The sequence below is a fragment of the Columba livia genome, chromosome 3 (genome assembly GCF_036013475.1).
Source record: "Columba livia isolate bColLiv1 breed racing homer chromosome 3, bColLiv1.pat.W.v2, whole genome shotgun sequence".
NCBI classification, from domain to species: Eukaryota; Metazoa; Chordata; class Aves; order Columbiformes; family Columbidae; genus Columba; species Columba livia.
In genome coordinates this window covers 65,897,398-65,912,636 of record NC_088604.1, presented here as the reverse complement: position 1 = coordinate 65,912,636, position 15,239 = coordinate 65,897,398, and the positions used below count along the sequence as shown (strand labels likewise).

The 15,239-nt window shown below is 39.2% G+C and overlaps 1 protein-coding gene across 11 annotated transcripts in view; it reads right to left on the bottom strand.

Annotated features, from left to right (window-relative positions):
* CNKSR3 (CNKSR family member 3) overlaps window positions 1-15,239 on the bottom strand; it is a 60,623-nt gene that overhangs the window by 14,423 nt on the left and 30,961 nt on the right. For all 11 annotated transcript variants that reach the window (XM_065057342.1, XM_021294755.2, XM_065057346.1 and 8 more), the window contains 5 exons: window positions 8,675-8,877; window positions 7,074-7,161; window positions 4,186-4,227; window positions 2,218-2,337; window positions 386-445 (listed from right to left, as the gene is read on the bottom strand). In XM_065057342.1, the coding sequence (XP_064913414.1) occupies window positions 386-445; window positions 2,218-2,337; window positions 4,186-4,227; window positions 7,074-7,161; window positions 8,675-8,877 (513 nt within the window). The remainder of the gene's footprint in view (window positions 1-385; window positions 446-2,217; window positions 2,338-4,185; window positions 4,228-7,073; window positions 7,162-8,674; window positions 8,878-15,239) is intronic.

Below are 15,239 nucleotides of genomic sequence, written 5' to 3'. Positions count from 1 at the left end.
ATTACTCATTACTGAACTTAGTACACTACCACCTAAACATTCCCATTGGGGGAGATTGCCTTCACCAGCAGAAAGCAAATACATTCAAGGGTTAAGTAAGACACCATAAGCATTCAGAACAGCAGATACAGTAACTTATTAAAGCAATTATTTTAATGCCAAGCATTTGAACTAACTCATGCATTTGCAGAAACTGGTTTAATTAGACTAACAGTGAAACAACACAGACACAATATATTTACAAATTGTGGATAAACAAGTGATGCATCACATAGGGTTTAAAGCAATAATATCATGAAAGTCACATGCAAAACAGCAAAAAGTAGTAAAAAAACTCAAAGCTGTTGTCAGATAGCCTGAGTTAATCTATATTTACTTCACTTACATTTTCTGTAGTTCCAGTAATTACATGTAATCCATCATAAGTTGATTTGATGTACATTCCCTAAATGTAAGTAGAAAATTAAAAACAAGTTTAAAGGAAAAAACCAACACAAAACAAAAAAAACACACACCACCACCAAACATGTAGCTTATCTGATTAAACAACTGTTGACAACAGACTGAAAACATCATTAAAAACACTTAATTCCCACATTTTCCCTAGAAAACTGTGTGATCTAATATTACAACATTCTACACCTCTTCACAGATCACTTTCAATGTAATTAATTATTATGTTTGTAATGACTTTAAAAAACTAATATATGGAATGCAATCTAGAAACACTGTCTAGTTGGTAACACCAAACAGTGCTGTTTTTCTGCCCTGTCAGTACCTGCCTTGTACAAAACTTTATTTCCTTCTTGCACTGTCTGCACTAGAGAATTACAGGTTTTACTAGACAGCCACCAGCTCTCTCTATACAAAGCACAGTTACATAGGTGGGCTACAAATATTGCCTATGTCTTCTATTACAATTTCCCTTGGCCAGTCAATATACAAACCGCGTTGTAACAGTGCTGACATAAGCAGTGAAAGCTCTGGCAGAACTAAGTATTTATGGCTGTGTATGCTAATGCTGAATGTGAATGCTAGGACAAACATAGATGAAGTGGGTGTTGACCATATGAACACCAAATTAAAAGTCACCAACAGGCTGTTAACTAATAACTGCAGAGATTTCCCCAGAAGAAGTGACCAGTACAATGGTTTCATCATTTATGAACAAATACACCTCTACTTTTCCTACCTCTATCTGTTGTTAGAAGCACTCACTGAGCTCTACAGAACTGGATGTTATTCAGGAGTCATCGGCAGCTCATCTGCCTGAAGTTACCACACTTGCTATGAAAGGAAAGATGTAAGATTTTTCTCTTTTTTTGCCCCTTCCTCTCCAGCCAATTCCCATCCTTGTTTGCCTGTCGGTATCCAATTGTGTGCACCTACCTCATCCTTCCTTACTTAGGGAAATCTAGGCTGACTCTGCTTTGTTGTAGTTTGTGTATCAAGTAAGAAGTCCCCATAATTTCAAGAATGCATGACTGACTCAAACAAATTGAGTGGCCTAGGTAAAACTATATAGCACAGTAAGACTGTAAAGCCTCCTTTAAAAGTGTTCATCTCTTTCACCTCCAGGGCTGGGGGGAAATACAAAAGCACTTAATTTAAATTCCCTCCAACTCATTCTTACATGTCCATTCCCCAGACAGAAAATCCAGCAAGATTTCAAACTCAGTTTCTTATTAACAGCACTCAGCTATGAAGCATCCACTGAATGAACTAGATCCAGTAATAAGCCAACCACTGAACACTTAAAAGGATTTCTCATATTCCCGATAAAAGCAAATCTCACAGTCCTCACATTTTATACAACCTTGCTACAGACATACATAAGTGTCTTTCAAAAGATTCAAATTTCTTATCTTCTCCTTCCCATATCTGAAAAACATCTACTTAAGGTAACCTGCAAAAATCAAATGTATGATTTCACAAGCATCTCTAAATGCCCCAATACCCTGGTTAAAACACAAGTCTGAAACACTTCATCAAAAATCCTATTTGGGGTCAAACCTATTAACACGCACACCCATCTCTGGCAGCCACTCCAGCACACCACCTGACAATTCACCTTCAGAGTTCCCTCCCTTGCCTCTTCCTGTTCCCCAGAGGATACCAATGGGTTTGAAATATCTTGCTACACACACACACAGAGTTGCTCACAAGCCTACATATTAAACAGTGGGGACATCAGGACACTCCAGAATTGGTTCTTACCAGGCCTTCCCCAGGTTTAATGTTGGTTAAATGAACCTCCTCCAGACATGCACACTGGCTCATCAACGGATCCGTAGTTGATCGGATAGCTTTATCACAAATGCCATTTAAAGTCTTGGCCTACAACAAAAACATACAAAAATCAGTTATAGTATTTCTCTCCTGGCTTCTTCTTTCAGCTTTCAAAAACAGAAAGGCATTGAGTACTAACACTTGGTCCACTAATACAGTGTAGTTAAGAACCACCAAAATAGAAGATTCATTTCTACAGATCTATTCTGTACATGCTTATCTTCTTACTGTAACCTCATACAAACAACCTGTTTCCATTAGTGCCACACCATCGCTAACAGATGCCAACACATCCTCCGTTTCAAAAAATAAGCACACAAAATACAGCAAAAAAAAAAATCACGGTTGGGGTTTTCTTTGCTTTAACCAAAATATTAATAGTCTATTACAATACTGAAACATTTTGATGATTCCTTGTGGGAACAATTAATAGTTTTTCATATTGTTCTTTATTTTGGCTAAGAGAATAAAATTGGCCATGATTCAGAAAAAATGAGGTGCTGGCCACTGACTTATCTGCACAAAGCTTTACAGTATCAGGTAGGACATCTAGCACTTAAGCATTTCAGCATAAGTTCTCTCCACTGTGCCTCTGAGCTGACCTCTTCTGGAATGCTTACACAGGCAAGATTCATATTTCCTTTTGACCAAAACGTAACTGATCCTAAGCCAACATTATAACTAAAGGCAAATTTTGACCTTTTGTGTGTGTCAGTAAAGTCAGATGCAGAACAGCTTTGTCTTGTAGAGCTTCTAACTAGCAGAAGAGCTGGTTAGTAATCAGAAAAAAAAACCCACACACAGTCCAAAAATCTGTGCCATGCCTACACTCAAAAATTTCATTAATGTCCCACAGCGTGTTTTTGGTCTTGAAATTAACTAAAGCAATGCTGAAACTCGAAGTAGGTTCCGAAAGCTTAAAGGATAAGAAGGATTAGTATACAGTACAGTAGTTAGTTATACACAGTTAGGGAACCAAGCAAGGTAAGCCACCTTTCACAATGTGAAAGCAGACGAGGAGAGCTGTCTCATAGGAAGACACTGGTTTGGATTACAATGGTCCCTGGAAACAATAGTTCCAGTGTGTTTGGTTTTGTTTTACATCAGTTTTATTATAGTAGCAATAAAATAAATCAAAACAATGCTCAAGTGTGAATGCGAGGAACTGCTCAAACAAGGGAACTCCAAAAAACAATACCTACTTTCAACGTGGGTGTGCACAAATGGAAAAAGAAAGATGCAAAAAACTCCCTGTTACGTGGTTTCATTATTTATGGACAAAATTATTTTTAGTTATTGTGCTACTCAATTCCTAAGCATCTATGAGTTAGCGGAAGGCCTTATCAAAGAGCACAGCCTGGTTCATGTCAAAAGCAGGAAGCGATGATTAACTGTTGCAAAATATAAAAAGCATTCCATGACGCTCCTCATTTGGTCACAAGGCTGCTTCAAATAACCCTGAAAACTCAAGCTCGAGTACAATCAGAGGCAAAACTGTGGCCAGGCAGTTTTTTTACATGAAGAGGCTTAATAAGGCATAGTTTCTGCTTCTTAAGGCACAAAATGCACATCACAGGCATAATCAGTTTATTTAGCCTACAATCATTCTACAGCACTAGCCCCCCTTGAAAAAGCAAGCACTAAATTATCTTGAAAAATAGCTGTTCTTCAAGGAATATTTGACTCCATACTATCGCACACACTACCCATCTGTTCAAATTTCATTGATTTCCTCTACAGTTAAGAATATTCATTAAATGACCCATAACAAGGTTTACTTGCATGATATGCTTGTATGTATGGGATTGGAAAACTGTTGTCAGTACAGCTGACACAGAAGCCGCTGCGATAAATGTGAATGCAGACAGCTGAGTTTCAACAGAAATGCGTACTTACTACAGCCTGAACTTTATCTTCCATGTCAGCAACAGTGCAGTCCTAAAAACAAAACAAGAACAAAAGCCATACATTAACCAATAAATGCGTAAACATATCATCTCTGTAAATTCTGCAAAACTGACACTTTGACCTCCAACTGAATAGTTATTCATGCTGCAGAGATTAATCAGATAAGTTTCACCCAGTAGGGCTCCAATGTACTGTTAAACAACTATTCTCTGGCCCTAGTAGAAAGTAATAACAAACCTTGAAAACTAAGAGAACATGGGATTCAATTACAGTAGCAGACTTCTAGAAAAGCAGAACCCTGCACAATAGAACTACATTCACAGAAGGTCAGGCACACGAGCTTGCCTTACACTGATAAACCCCAACTCAGGCACTCCTCTGTCCCAGCCACCAAAATCGATCTAAATCATATTGTTAAAAAGAGAAAGGAAAGTTGTTTTCCTAAAAATATGCTATCAATGACATTCCTGAAGGCCAGAGGACTGCACACAAAGCATTATTTACACAACCCAGGTACAAAAGTCTCTAAACTGAAACAAATTCACATAACAGATTAGAGAAGTCGTTTTCTACAGGAGTTGAACTAGAGAAGAGTATTAGATTCTCTGACTAAAAGTTAAAACAGCCAGTAAATAATGAAAACAGATTTAAAATATCTATAAAGAGAAAATCCCCAAACCCCAAGTATTTAAATAAGCTTAAATTCCAAGATATTTGCCATTTGACATCTCAACTTGCATAACTAGCACACAATGCCTGAGAGATGCATCCAGGAGCTGTGAATTGAAGCCATTCCATATTTCTAATCATCCTCAACTCTTGTTCTGTTCCTTCCTAACCCTATACTGTACTTTTAAATACAGAAATAAAGAAAAATAATAATAAAATACAGTCCTCCAGGTATGGACACACCTTGGATATACAAAATAGGTAAGTTAAGTTCTGTTTTGTGTTTTCATAACGAATTTTAACACCCTGTTCATTGTTGTAATGAACACCAAGGACTGAGGTCATACTTTTTACATTCTGTCACCAACAGGCTTCAAGACCTTCCCTGAGCACTACTACAAAGTTTAGACTCCGTCATTGTGCATCAGCATAATTTTTCTCTGCTAAACACATCTGTATGAATCAATAGTTAATGTCACCAACCATAATGCAGCCTGGTTACTCAATATTGCAAAGTCCTTCTGCTCCTCTTCATTTCTATTTACACTGATTATTATTTTAACCTTAAAGTTTGCCATGAATCTTTAAGAAACCGCAGAATAAACTCTGTTCCTTGTATCTATCTAGCTGTCATTAAAGCCAACTGGAATCTTACAGCATTTGCATCTTGCTTTATTATTCATCTACTTTTACACATCAATTATGATTAAGCAGAGCAACATTGGTTGCATGGGAGCCACACTGGTCTCTTTTCCATTATAAGAATTGATCACTTATTCCTACACTCCATTCCTTAACAAGAAATTCTTTTCAAGTCTAAAAAGTCACAACTGAAAAATCCTTAGATATCTCTTTTCCATGTCAGTGGGCTCCTTCCAACCCTTCTAATGTATCTGCAGTATCCCGGTACAAAAGATTGTTGATTTTTTCCCCATTAAAGCTTTTTCTTACACATACCAATCCCATTCTTTGCTATAGCTCATATCAAATTGGCAGAGAAGTACTCTGACACTTTTAAAAAGGCTAGGGTTGTATTTGCCAACTTCCACTCCTCTGCCAAAGGCTGATTTAGCGGACAGATTAGACACCATTTTTAGTAGTTTTATTAATACAAGTTCAGCAGTCTCATATCTCAGTTCCTGTAGCACTCTTGGGTGAACACCATCTGCTGCTAGAAATGCATAATGTTCTACTTCACAGTCTGCAACTCCGTAGCTGTAAATCACTGACTTTCTGCAATCCACACACAGCACCCATACAAGAAGGGCATTCAGCAGCAAGCCAAACTTCTGTGCCTTTGAATTTATAATGCCCAGACACTATCCTTTCAGAATGATCCAACTGATGTAATTGGATGCCATCATAGCTTGACAACTCATGGGATGTTTCTGTCCTTAGTCATCACTGCTCCAAAACTGGGAGAGAAGCACTGTCACGGGAGGCCGTGGACTAATGGCTATGGGCAAGTTCAGCAGGAGCTGAAGCCTCCACATTGTGTTTCACAGCCAAAGCAGTGGCACACTGTTGGAATGATTTTGAAGACAGGCAGTATTATTCAGAGAGAAAAAATGACAGAATTTGCCAAAACTGTCAGAATTGTTGTGTGTTCCTTTAGCTCCTACCAATATGAGTGCTCATCACACAGCTGATAAATAGAAAGTTTAGAACAAAACACTGTGGTCTCACACTACAGGCAGAAGCAGGATTTGTGTTATAAAAGGTCCTCCCATTACATGCAGGCATTTCCCATCTCATGCCTCAACCACTCTATATGGGACAAGACCTAAGGACTGTGCAAGCATGGGTATAGTAACCAATGGAGTAATATTTTTGTTTAGAGTTAGCACTGATAACTGTTTCCCAACATGTTGTTAGGAACTTGAAAATTTTCAAATGCAGACCAACTATTTTTAAAACTAACCTTCTTTCCATTAAGGCTCAAGAAAGTATGAGCAGCCTTTATAACACAGTCACTTAAGATACAGTCAGTAATAGCAAAATAGGAAATTAAGGCAGGGGGGTGGAAATCAACTCAGAAAAAACAGACAGCTGACAGTGACCTTCATAGACCTTCAAAGTTTGAAGCAAGCATTCATTTCCAGATCTGTCTTCCAATTAACACTCTGCACACAGCAAGCACATCACTTCCACAAACACCCCCTCTTCCTTCCCTTTTGGAAACTTAAAAGGAAGAGAAATCAGCTGACCTTCTGAACAGTAGTAGTGAGATCCAAGCAGAGCTGAATTATTCTGTTCTTCATTGATGAAAAGTCAGCAATACCTGTAAACGGGGCCCTGCAACAAAAGAAAATTCCCATTAAATTGAAGGGACCAGTCTTCTCCCATTCTACTTCATCAGTGAGGAAGAGCATGTGAGAGCAAGAGCTGTTACTCTGACATCCACACAAGCATTAGGACACAGTTTTACAGTATAAATATTCCTAACTGCATAGCCCCACTCCATCCTTCCACCAGCTCTGGGGAATGTCTAGCCCTGTGGTAAGCAAGTTAGGAGACCAAAACCAGAAGACATGGTCTATTTTCCAAACTACAATTTTCTCAGCTGCATGTTCAAGTCAGATCACACTGACTGTGTTGTAAAAATGATACTCTTGGGTTTGCCAGTGAGTAGATTTCTACCTTTCAAGCCTTTGATTGCTAAACTCAGATGGGAGAGAGAAAGAAAAAAAAAAAAAAAAAAAAAAAACAAATAAACCACACACTTTCTATAAGAAGAAAAGTGGATTTTCACATTTTCCAGTCAGAGGTGCAGTGAGGCTCAATCTTAGAAATAAATCATTAAAGGTAGGGCAGCTTTAGAGTCTCACTTCAGATCCTTTAGACAGCTGAGAAGGCCAGGCTTCAGAAGGGAGCTGCCAGCAACAGGGTGAGAGGAGAGGACCACGTAAGAGACACAAACTGTTAATGTCACTGTCTGCACACAGAACCAACTCCTTGCTGTAGAGCCAGGACACTGAAGGATGGAAGCTCTCCTTGATGTGAGTCCCTCTGCAGCTCTCTTCCTACCCTTCCTTCTCAGGAAAGCTGGCAAGGGGCTTGAGAGTTTACCTTCATCTGTTATCACGGACAGCATCCCTGCCAGCATCCATCCGGAATAATTAAATAGTGTTTTTAAAGCTTGGATTGCCTAAATACTTGTCTAGGAGGAATAGAATGGTCATCATCAGAACAACTTATTTTCCACGAAAATGGCCCTGTGAAGGTGAAAGAGAGAGAAGGGACCTTTTCCCCTTGCAGAAGTCAGGTCTTTTTTAGGGTATGGTCCACAGAGGGGGAAGGGTGAGAGTAGTGGCAGGGGGGTGGTAGAGATGATGGGTCCTGTGTAGGGACCACCCTCAGTTCTTCCTCAACTCAACCTCACATGACAATGAATTTGTTTAAGAGCTGAAAGCAGTAGAACCAGCCAGAATTGAAAGCAATTTTAAAAGGCACTACAATTTCAGCAGAACATTAAAAATTATTTTAGAAAGGGACCTGCCAATGACAAGTAATTTAGCAGATGGGAAGGGGAGAGGAGGAAGTCACACGTATGAGCAACTGACCTGAATGGGAAGACTCCTACGTTCATAAATACCAGTTTGGATGCAATGTTTCACTGGTTTTAGCAAGAGTGGGAGCCCAAGAATAGATACTCTAGGTGAAATTTGCCCACTAGAGGTCTTCTGGCAACACCACAAAAGGGGTGAGCAAGACCAAGATCCTTACACCAAATCATCTAGAAACTGCCCCAACAAGGAGCAGCAATTCATTGTAGCAGTAAATTAAAATATAAAGATATTATTCTTACCTGTCCAACCATGCAAGTAAGGCTTTAGCAGCTCCAATAAGCTCTACCACAGAAGTAAGGAATTCATTGGGGGGTTTGCGAGAGGTATTTCCATCATAATTTGAACTTTTCCTACGGCTACTGATGTAATTTTGCAGATTGTTGGATGATGCTCGCAGCTTGAGAACCAGGTTCTTCATATTGTCTGTTTCAAGGCCATAGTTCTGCAAGGAATAGTATTAAGCTCGATAAATCTCCTTATTGAGACCTCCTATACATTATAGCACAAGTTATAAGTTCATAAGGAATGCAAGGTCTAAGAATTTGCCCGATTTTTCTAATCTTTTTTTTTTTTTTTTTTTTTTTTTTTAAGGCAAAAATCCCTTCTAAGATCTATTCTACACTCTAGCAAATAAAGAATACATCTGTGGGTGCCAAGCCCCCCCAGTTTCTGACATTAATGAGATTTGAGGACACTTTTTAATCAGAATAAAGTCCAAGTGTCCTATCAGGTGTCATTTACCTTTAAAATGTAGTTGCAGTAAGAGGACTGTGTTGGTTTTTCTTTTTGTTAGAAGAAAGTAAATGTTGCTTTTTCTGAAAATGCTTTCTGTACTGTGATACATAAACACTGAAGTAACATTTCATTCACAACTAAAGATAAATTTAATCTGGCAAGAGATAAAAACATCAACAGGAAGCAAAAGTAATTTCACAGTCAAAAGCTGCAATAAATATTTGGATCACAAGTTTTCAGCAATAGTGCTCCTTCATTACAGCAGTGCAATTATTTGCAAGTTTGAGGACTGCATGAACTCTATACATAGTAATTAAAACCATTCTTTGACCTTGTCTTTTTCATTCAAGGTCATCTTTATATTTTTTTTTTTTTAAACCTTTAAATAATATCTTTAATATCTTAGATTAAGCCATTTACCAAAAAATGAAACAGAACCTTTGCCCCAAATTAACCCACTAGTGTAAAAAGAGGTTTCTGCTACTCAGCTACCTTTAAATTACCTACCATCTCCTACAGATAAAATCTCAGTGGGTACAAGTTACACAAGTGCATCCTTCCTCCCCTTCAGGGCTCTAGGCAAGGAAGTACCCTTAAAATGCAGCCAAGAGCAAGGGCTGAGGGACTGAGGGAATATACCCAACTAAAAAAAAGTCACTCTTGCAGCAGGAAAGTATATCCTTAAATTTTCCGGGATCACAGAGATGGAAAGATTTGGATTACTAAAAGATGTTAAAGTACTTGCACACAAGCATGTGGGAACTTATCACCTTTTAATAAAAAACAAAGAAACAAACAAACAACAAATAAACAAAAACCCACCAAACAAACCAACCACACACACACACACACCAGCCACCATGCAAAACAAGAGCATCATTAAGATGTGCTTCTTGCAGTTAGTTTTCTCCTCCTCCTCACAGAATAGTGCATTTTAATTTATTTTTGGAGGAATACTTGTTCTACCAACAAGTCTGGCTATGGGGTAAGTTTCTGTGGCCACAAGAATTTGAAATTAGCCATGTTCCAGAAATCTCCCCCTTTTACAGGGGTATTAGAGGATGCTGACTCCACCTGTCCTTCCATAAAGGGACAGAAAATACTGAAGATTTTTTTCTGTACCGTGGTATAACCACCTAACCACTCTGGTCAGAACTTGGGAGTCTGTGTATATTTAAGTATCTCCAGGTCTTTCTTTCTGTCATTCAGTGGCAGAAATTGTGCCCAGCACCTATGGGTGTCTGCGATTAGAGACAGCCCCAGCATTTAAGAGGGCATGTAAAGATATACCAGGCCAGATTTCGGCTTTGACCCAAAACTTACACATATTCCTTACCACACCTCTTTAACCTTATTTATACAGTGGGTCAGTCCACTGCAAATTTTCCTTTTCAGCTAGTTTTTAAGTAAGTCTGTTAAGTAGTCCTCAGTTTTGAGGTAGACTTGAGCAACACAGGTGTGTTGCCTCTGGAGATATAGGGGCTCCAGTTTACAAGTACAACTGGCCTCCCCAACAGCCTATTAAGAGCACATCACAACCAAGCTCTCCAAGTCACTGCACTAAGCTTTCCTACAGCTTCCCCCTACAGAATGCACCTGAGGTACCTAAATCAGTAGCTTGTGCTCTAGGAGAGGTCCTGGCTACACACTGTGCTCATCCAGCACAATAGGGAGCAGGCAACTCTTCAGGCCACCAAATTCGCCAGCTACAGAAGGATCAGCCCTGAGGGATGAACTTACCCAGAACAAAGAGTCATCGCAACCCAAACCACCTCTGTTCCAGGGGCAAGCCAGCCTCCTCATCTATTTGCTCTAATACACAGAAAATGTTATGTCCCTTCACCTAATACAACAATGGTTCTATCCAAGCTGATGCTATCTTGACCACCTCACACACAACCACCTGTTTCTACTACTTTTCTGCTCCTCCACTTGCAACATCCAGTCTGTTGGGAGGGCTGCTTTGGGGAATTAAACCATTACAAAAAAAAAAAAAAAAAATCTATTCCCTTTTTTACTGTACTGTGCTCTCAGCTGGTTTAGCTCCCAGAAGTAGCTCACCTGAGGGTCAGATGAGTGCAAGCACAAAAGATCACTCATGGGAGGAGAGGAGGGGGTGGAGGCAGCAGCTGACTTGGATTAATTTAAGTTGTCATTGAGCTGTAGCCCCAGTTCAGGACAGATTGGAATGTTGATAGTGTGGCAGCACAGCAAACAGCCTTCACACCAACACACAGTTGAAATGCAAAGCCTAGCAGGCTTTTCTGAAATATTTTAACAAGACTGAGGCTAAAATATTTAACAGGTGATTATTATTATTATTTAAGCAACCAAAAGGTTTTAGATGTTGCTCATGAAACAAAACACGTTACATTTTCCTATCGCTCGGGATTTAAAATATCAAAGTTGCTTTCATCAAAACACAGGCTGAAGCCAGCGGTCAAGAGCACCCTATGTCTAACATTCCCAGGTTGTTACTCATTAACCTGGGGAGCCACACACAGGGCACACACGTGGATGAGAGAGTACATGTGCACAAGAGCACACTCTTCCCAAGCTCCAATACAATTAATGAGAAAAAGTACAGTGACCAAATACAACACCAAAAAAAAAAAAAAAACCACTGTGGCTAAGTAATGTCAAAAGAGCACAGCAGTTGTGTCACTGTCAGCGCTGGCTTGGGCTGATTCAGAGCTCTGCTAATGCCCAGGGGCAGCATCACCTTCTTCACAGCCACATTCATGGGCCACAGCATGATGAGTTGGATCTGCTGGTTGATCCAACTGAAAACCAGCTGTGGGACCAAACCAAAAAAAAAAAAAAAAAAAAAAAAACCCCACCCCACACACACACACCAAACCAAAAATCCCAAACACACACACACACACATACCCCAAAAGTGCCCCCCCCACAACACACACCATGAATAAAAACAGACAAAATATCTCCTCAAAAGCTGGTTCAATTCACTGTATGTTTATACAAACACTAGAGTTAACCCCAGGTACTGTCGGAGTCAACCATTGTTGCTCTCTCCCTTTTAACAAAAAGGCATCCTAAAGAATCCTTTGGAGTCCCAAATTTCGCAATAACAGCCCTAAATTTAAGAAGACACCTCTAGAAAGCCACACTCTCACAAGGTTGTGCACAGATGCAGTGCTTTTGACACAGCTTAGCCACAAAGTATAAGTCTTCATGTAGGCATGTTCCATTTTATGTTACAATGTTATATTTTGTTGCCCTGCAAATATGCTGGCAGCACATTCCTGTGAGTAAAATTATCAAAGACGCACCCTTAAAAACTACCTTCTTTTTGTTTTGTGGGGTTGTGTTTGTTTTCTTTGTTGTTTTTGTTTTGTTGGGTTTCTTTGGGTGGGTTTTTGTTTATTTGTTTTTGCTTAAAACTAGTATCCCTTCATTCTAACCTCAGGAAGAAACAGATACTTTTTTTTCATACAGTCCAGGTAAAGATTCAGAAATGTGATGCAAGAAACACATTAAAAGTAAAAATATTTGCATATAGTTTCCTCTTAATTCTTGCATTGGTTTAGTTTATTAGCCCAAACAGGCAAGTCACCAGGGAATGATGAATGAAGTATTCAGTTTTCACCACCACTCTAGATGCTTTTTGTTCCAATTACTTGGCTGAGAAAATTTATTTTCTGGATCACTATCCCTGCTTCTCTGGCTTTGCATGGGATTAAAAAGTATATTTATGTATGTTTGTTTCCTTCTCCCCCAAATACTTCAGTCAATTAAGAAATATCTTCCTCCCATCCCTTTACTCCCCAAGCAAATATTTTTGTCAACAAGAAGATGAAGACACTCAAGCTGATGTTTCCTTCCCCTCTGAGGAATTCAGTTTCTTTGATATGTCCTCTAACTTCCTCAAATAAGTCTTCAACACCTGTTCAGAAAAGCCTGTTAGCATGAGAGCAATAGAAATGTTCACAGGAAACCTTCTCTTTTTATCCCCATCCACACTCTCATTCTGCTGCTTCTTCAGCTGCAGCTTTGCTGCACATGTGAGATGAGGGAACACTGCCCCATCACTAAAGCAGCAGAGAAAGACGTAGTCATTACAGGTTGTCTAGAGGTCACTCACCGCAGCAGCAAATGGCAAAACATGTAGAAAAAAAAAAAAAATTACTTGGTGTCCTTTCTCAAGGAAAGGACTACTTTCACACTGTATTTTTATGACTGATCTACTGAGGCTGGAAAAAAGCTCTGTATGGTAAATGCTTGGAAAGAGAAAGATGTTCCAAAGAACACTGTCTTCAGAGCTGCAAGTGTTGTTGTGATGTGAAAGAACTAAAGCACCGATCTCAAGGAAGCTCAGCCAGAAAACTGCCAAGGCAAACCTAGAGAAAAAATGGGTAATACTTTTGGAGAACTCCAGGACTGGGGAACCACCAAAATCCCCTCTCAGTCCTTCCTGCCCCCTGTTTACCACCACACCACATTTCTAGAGTGCGAGCTAGAAACACAGGAGGGGGAATGAGGGAAAGCAAAAACATCTCAAAAATAGTTACTTTGTTTTTTAATTCAAGGCCCAAAAAGTTAGGGAGATTTCACCATATATATACACACACATAGACAAAAAAACATCTACTAAATTATATCAATATACAGATGCACTTTTGAAGAACTACTACAGATGGAATAGGGAAGCCTTTGTTCTCTCACACAAAAAGAAGAGACAGGAAAAAAACAAAATTGCTGTAGCTAGAATTTAAAACACACCATCCCCTTGGGAATTAAATCAACAGTGATTTTGCACAACAATCCCAAAAACCGAAGGGAAGGGGCATCAAGAGAGTGACAAAGGGAATACCTAAAAAACTGCTTACAAGGGAACAAGGACATTTCAGCTACAATATGTGAACTCTGTCAAATGCATTAACTTGAGCTGCATTTCAGAAAGGATTTCCAGAAACGAGTTGAGGTCAAAACTTTTGTCTACAGAGGAAATTAGAAGGAAATTGGAGGAGATAAAACACAGCTTTATGTTCTGGTGGTCATCCAGCTTTGTTCATTTTATTCCAATATTTTTAAGAGTAAGAACTAAAAAATGCCTTTGGGGGCTGCCACATTCATTACTTCAGTCAGGACTACACATTTACTAACTCACCAGACCTCTTCACGTGCCTGACAGATCAGCCTTTCCTACAACATTAGTTGCATTTCAGACTAATTCCATCCTTCTATTAGATTTTCAAGGTAAATGCTAAAATTTTTTGATAGATCAAATACTGAAGAGGAAATAAAATGGTTTTTCAAATATAAGAGCAACTCTTCAGGAAACATTTTGGATTGTATGAAGTTATTTCATTAAACAGACTTCTTTGAGTATGGGCTATCCAATTTGTTCCTGGTTACGGAGTATGAATAATCCCTGTAGCACCTCTCCGCAGCAAATAAACCACGTATCTCACGGACAATAAAGACTCTCCCTTTTAAGATAAGTATGCTTGGTGCTGCAAGCCTGGCCTAATGAAGGGAAGGTGGCCAGTGCTGGCTAAGGAATCATCAGACAGCCTTTTCTACTCTTCTCTATGATGCAAATGATATGTATCTCCAGCACTCATTCACCGTGTTACCTCGAACACATCTTCAAGACTACGCCCAAACTACAGTTTTTAAATAAAGCCTGCACTAGCAAAACGATTTGAAATATATTTACTCTCTTGAGAGTGTGTTCATTTCAAAAGTATCTGCACAGTTGTCTATTAGGACTAAGACAGAGGAACAGCTTAAGTTGTGAAACCAATGAGAGTTGAACTCAACTGTAACCGAGTTAGCGACACATCCCTCATTTCAAGAACATTTTCTTCACTTTGTATGTAGACTACAGAATTGCCCTAAACCCATTTCAACTGATGTAAGCAACCATTAGCAGCTGTCATTCCAACAGGATGTCTTCCACCTTCTATGAGAAATTCAGTCTACTCAATAGCAATTCTAATCACTCTGTTCACTAACAGGAACCACAAGAACTAACAATGTTACTGAGACAAATTCTTTCTTTAGAAGCGCAACCAATGAATTAGCTCTGCCTTTTATCAGGAA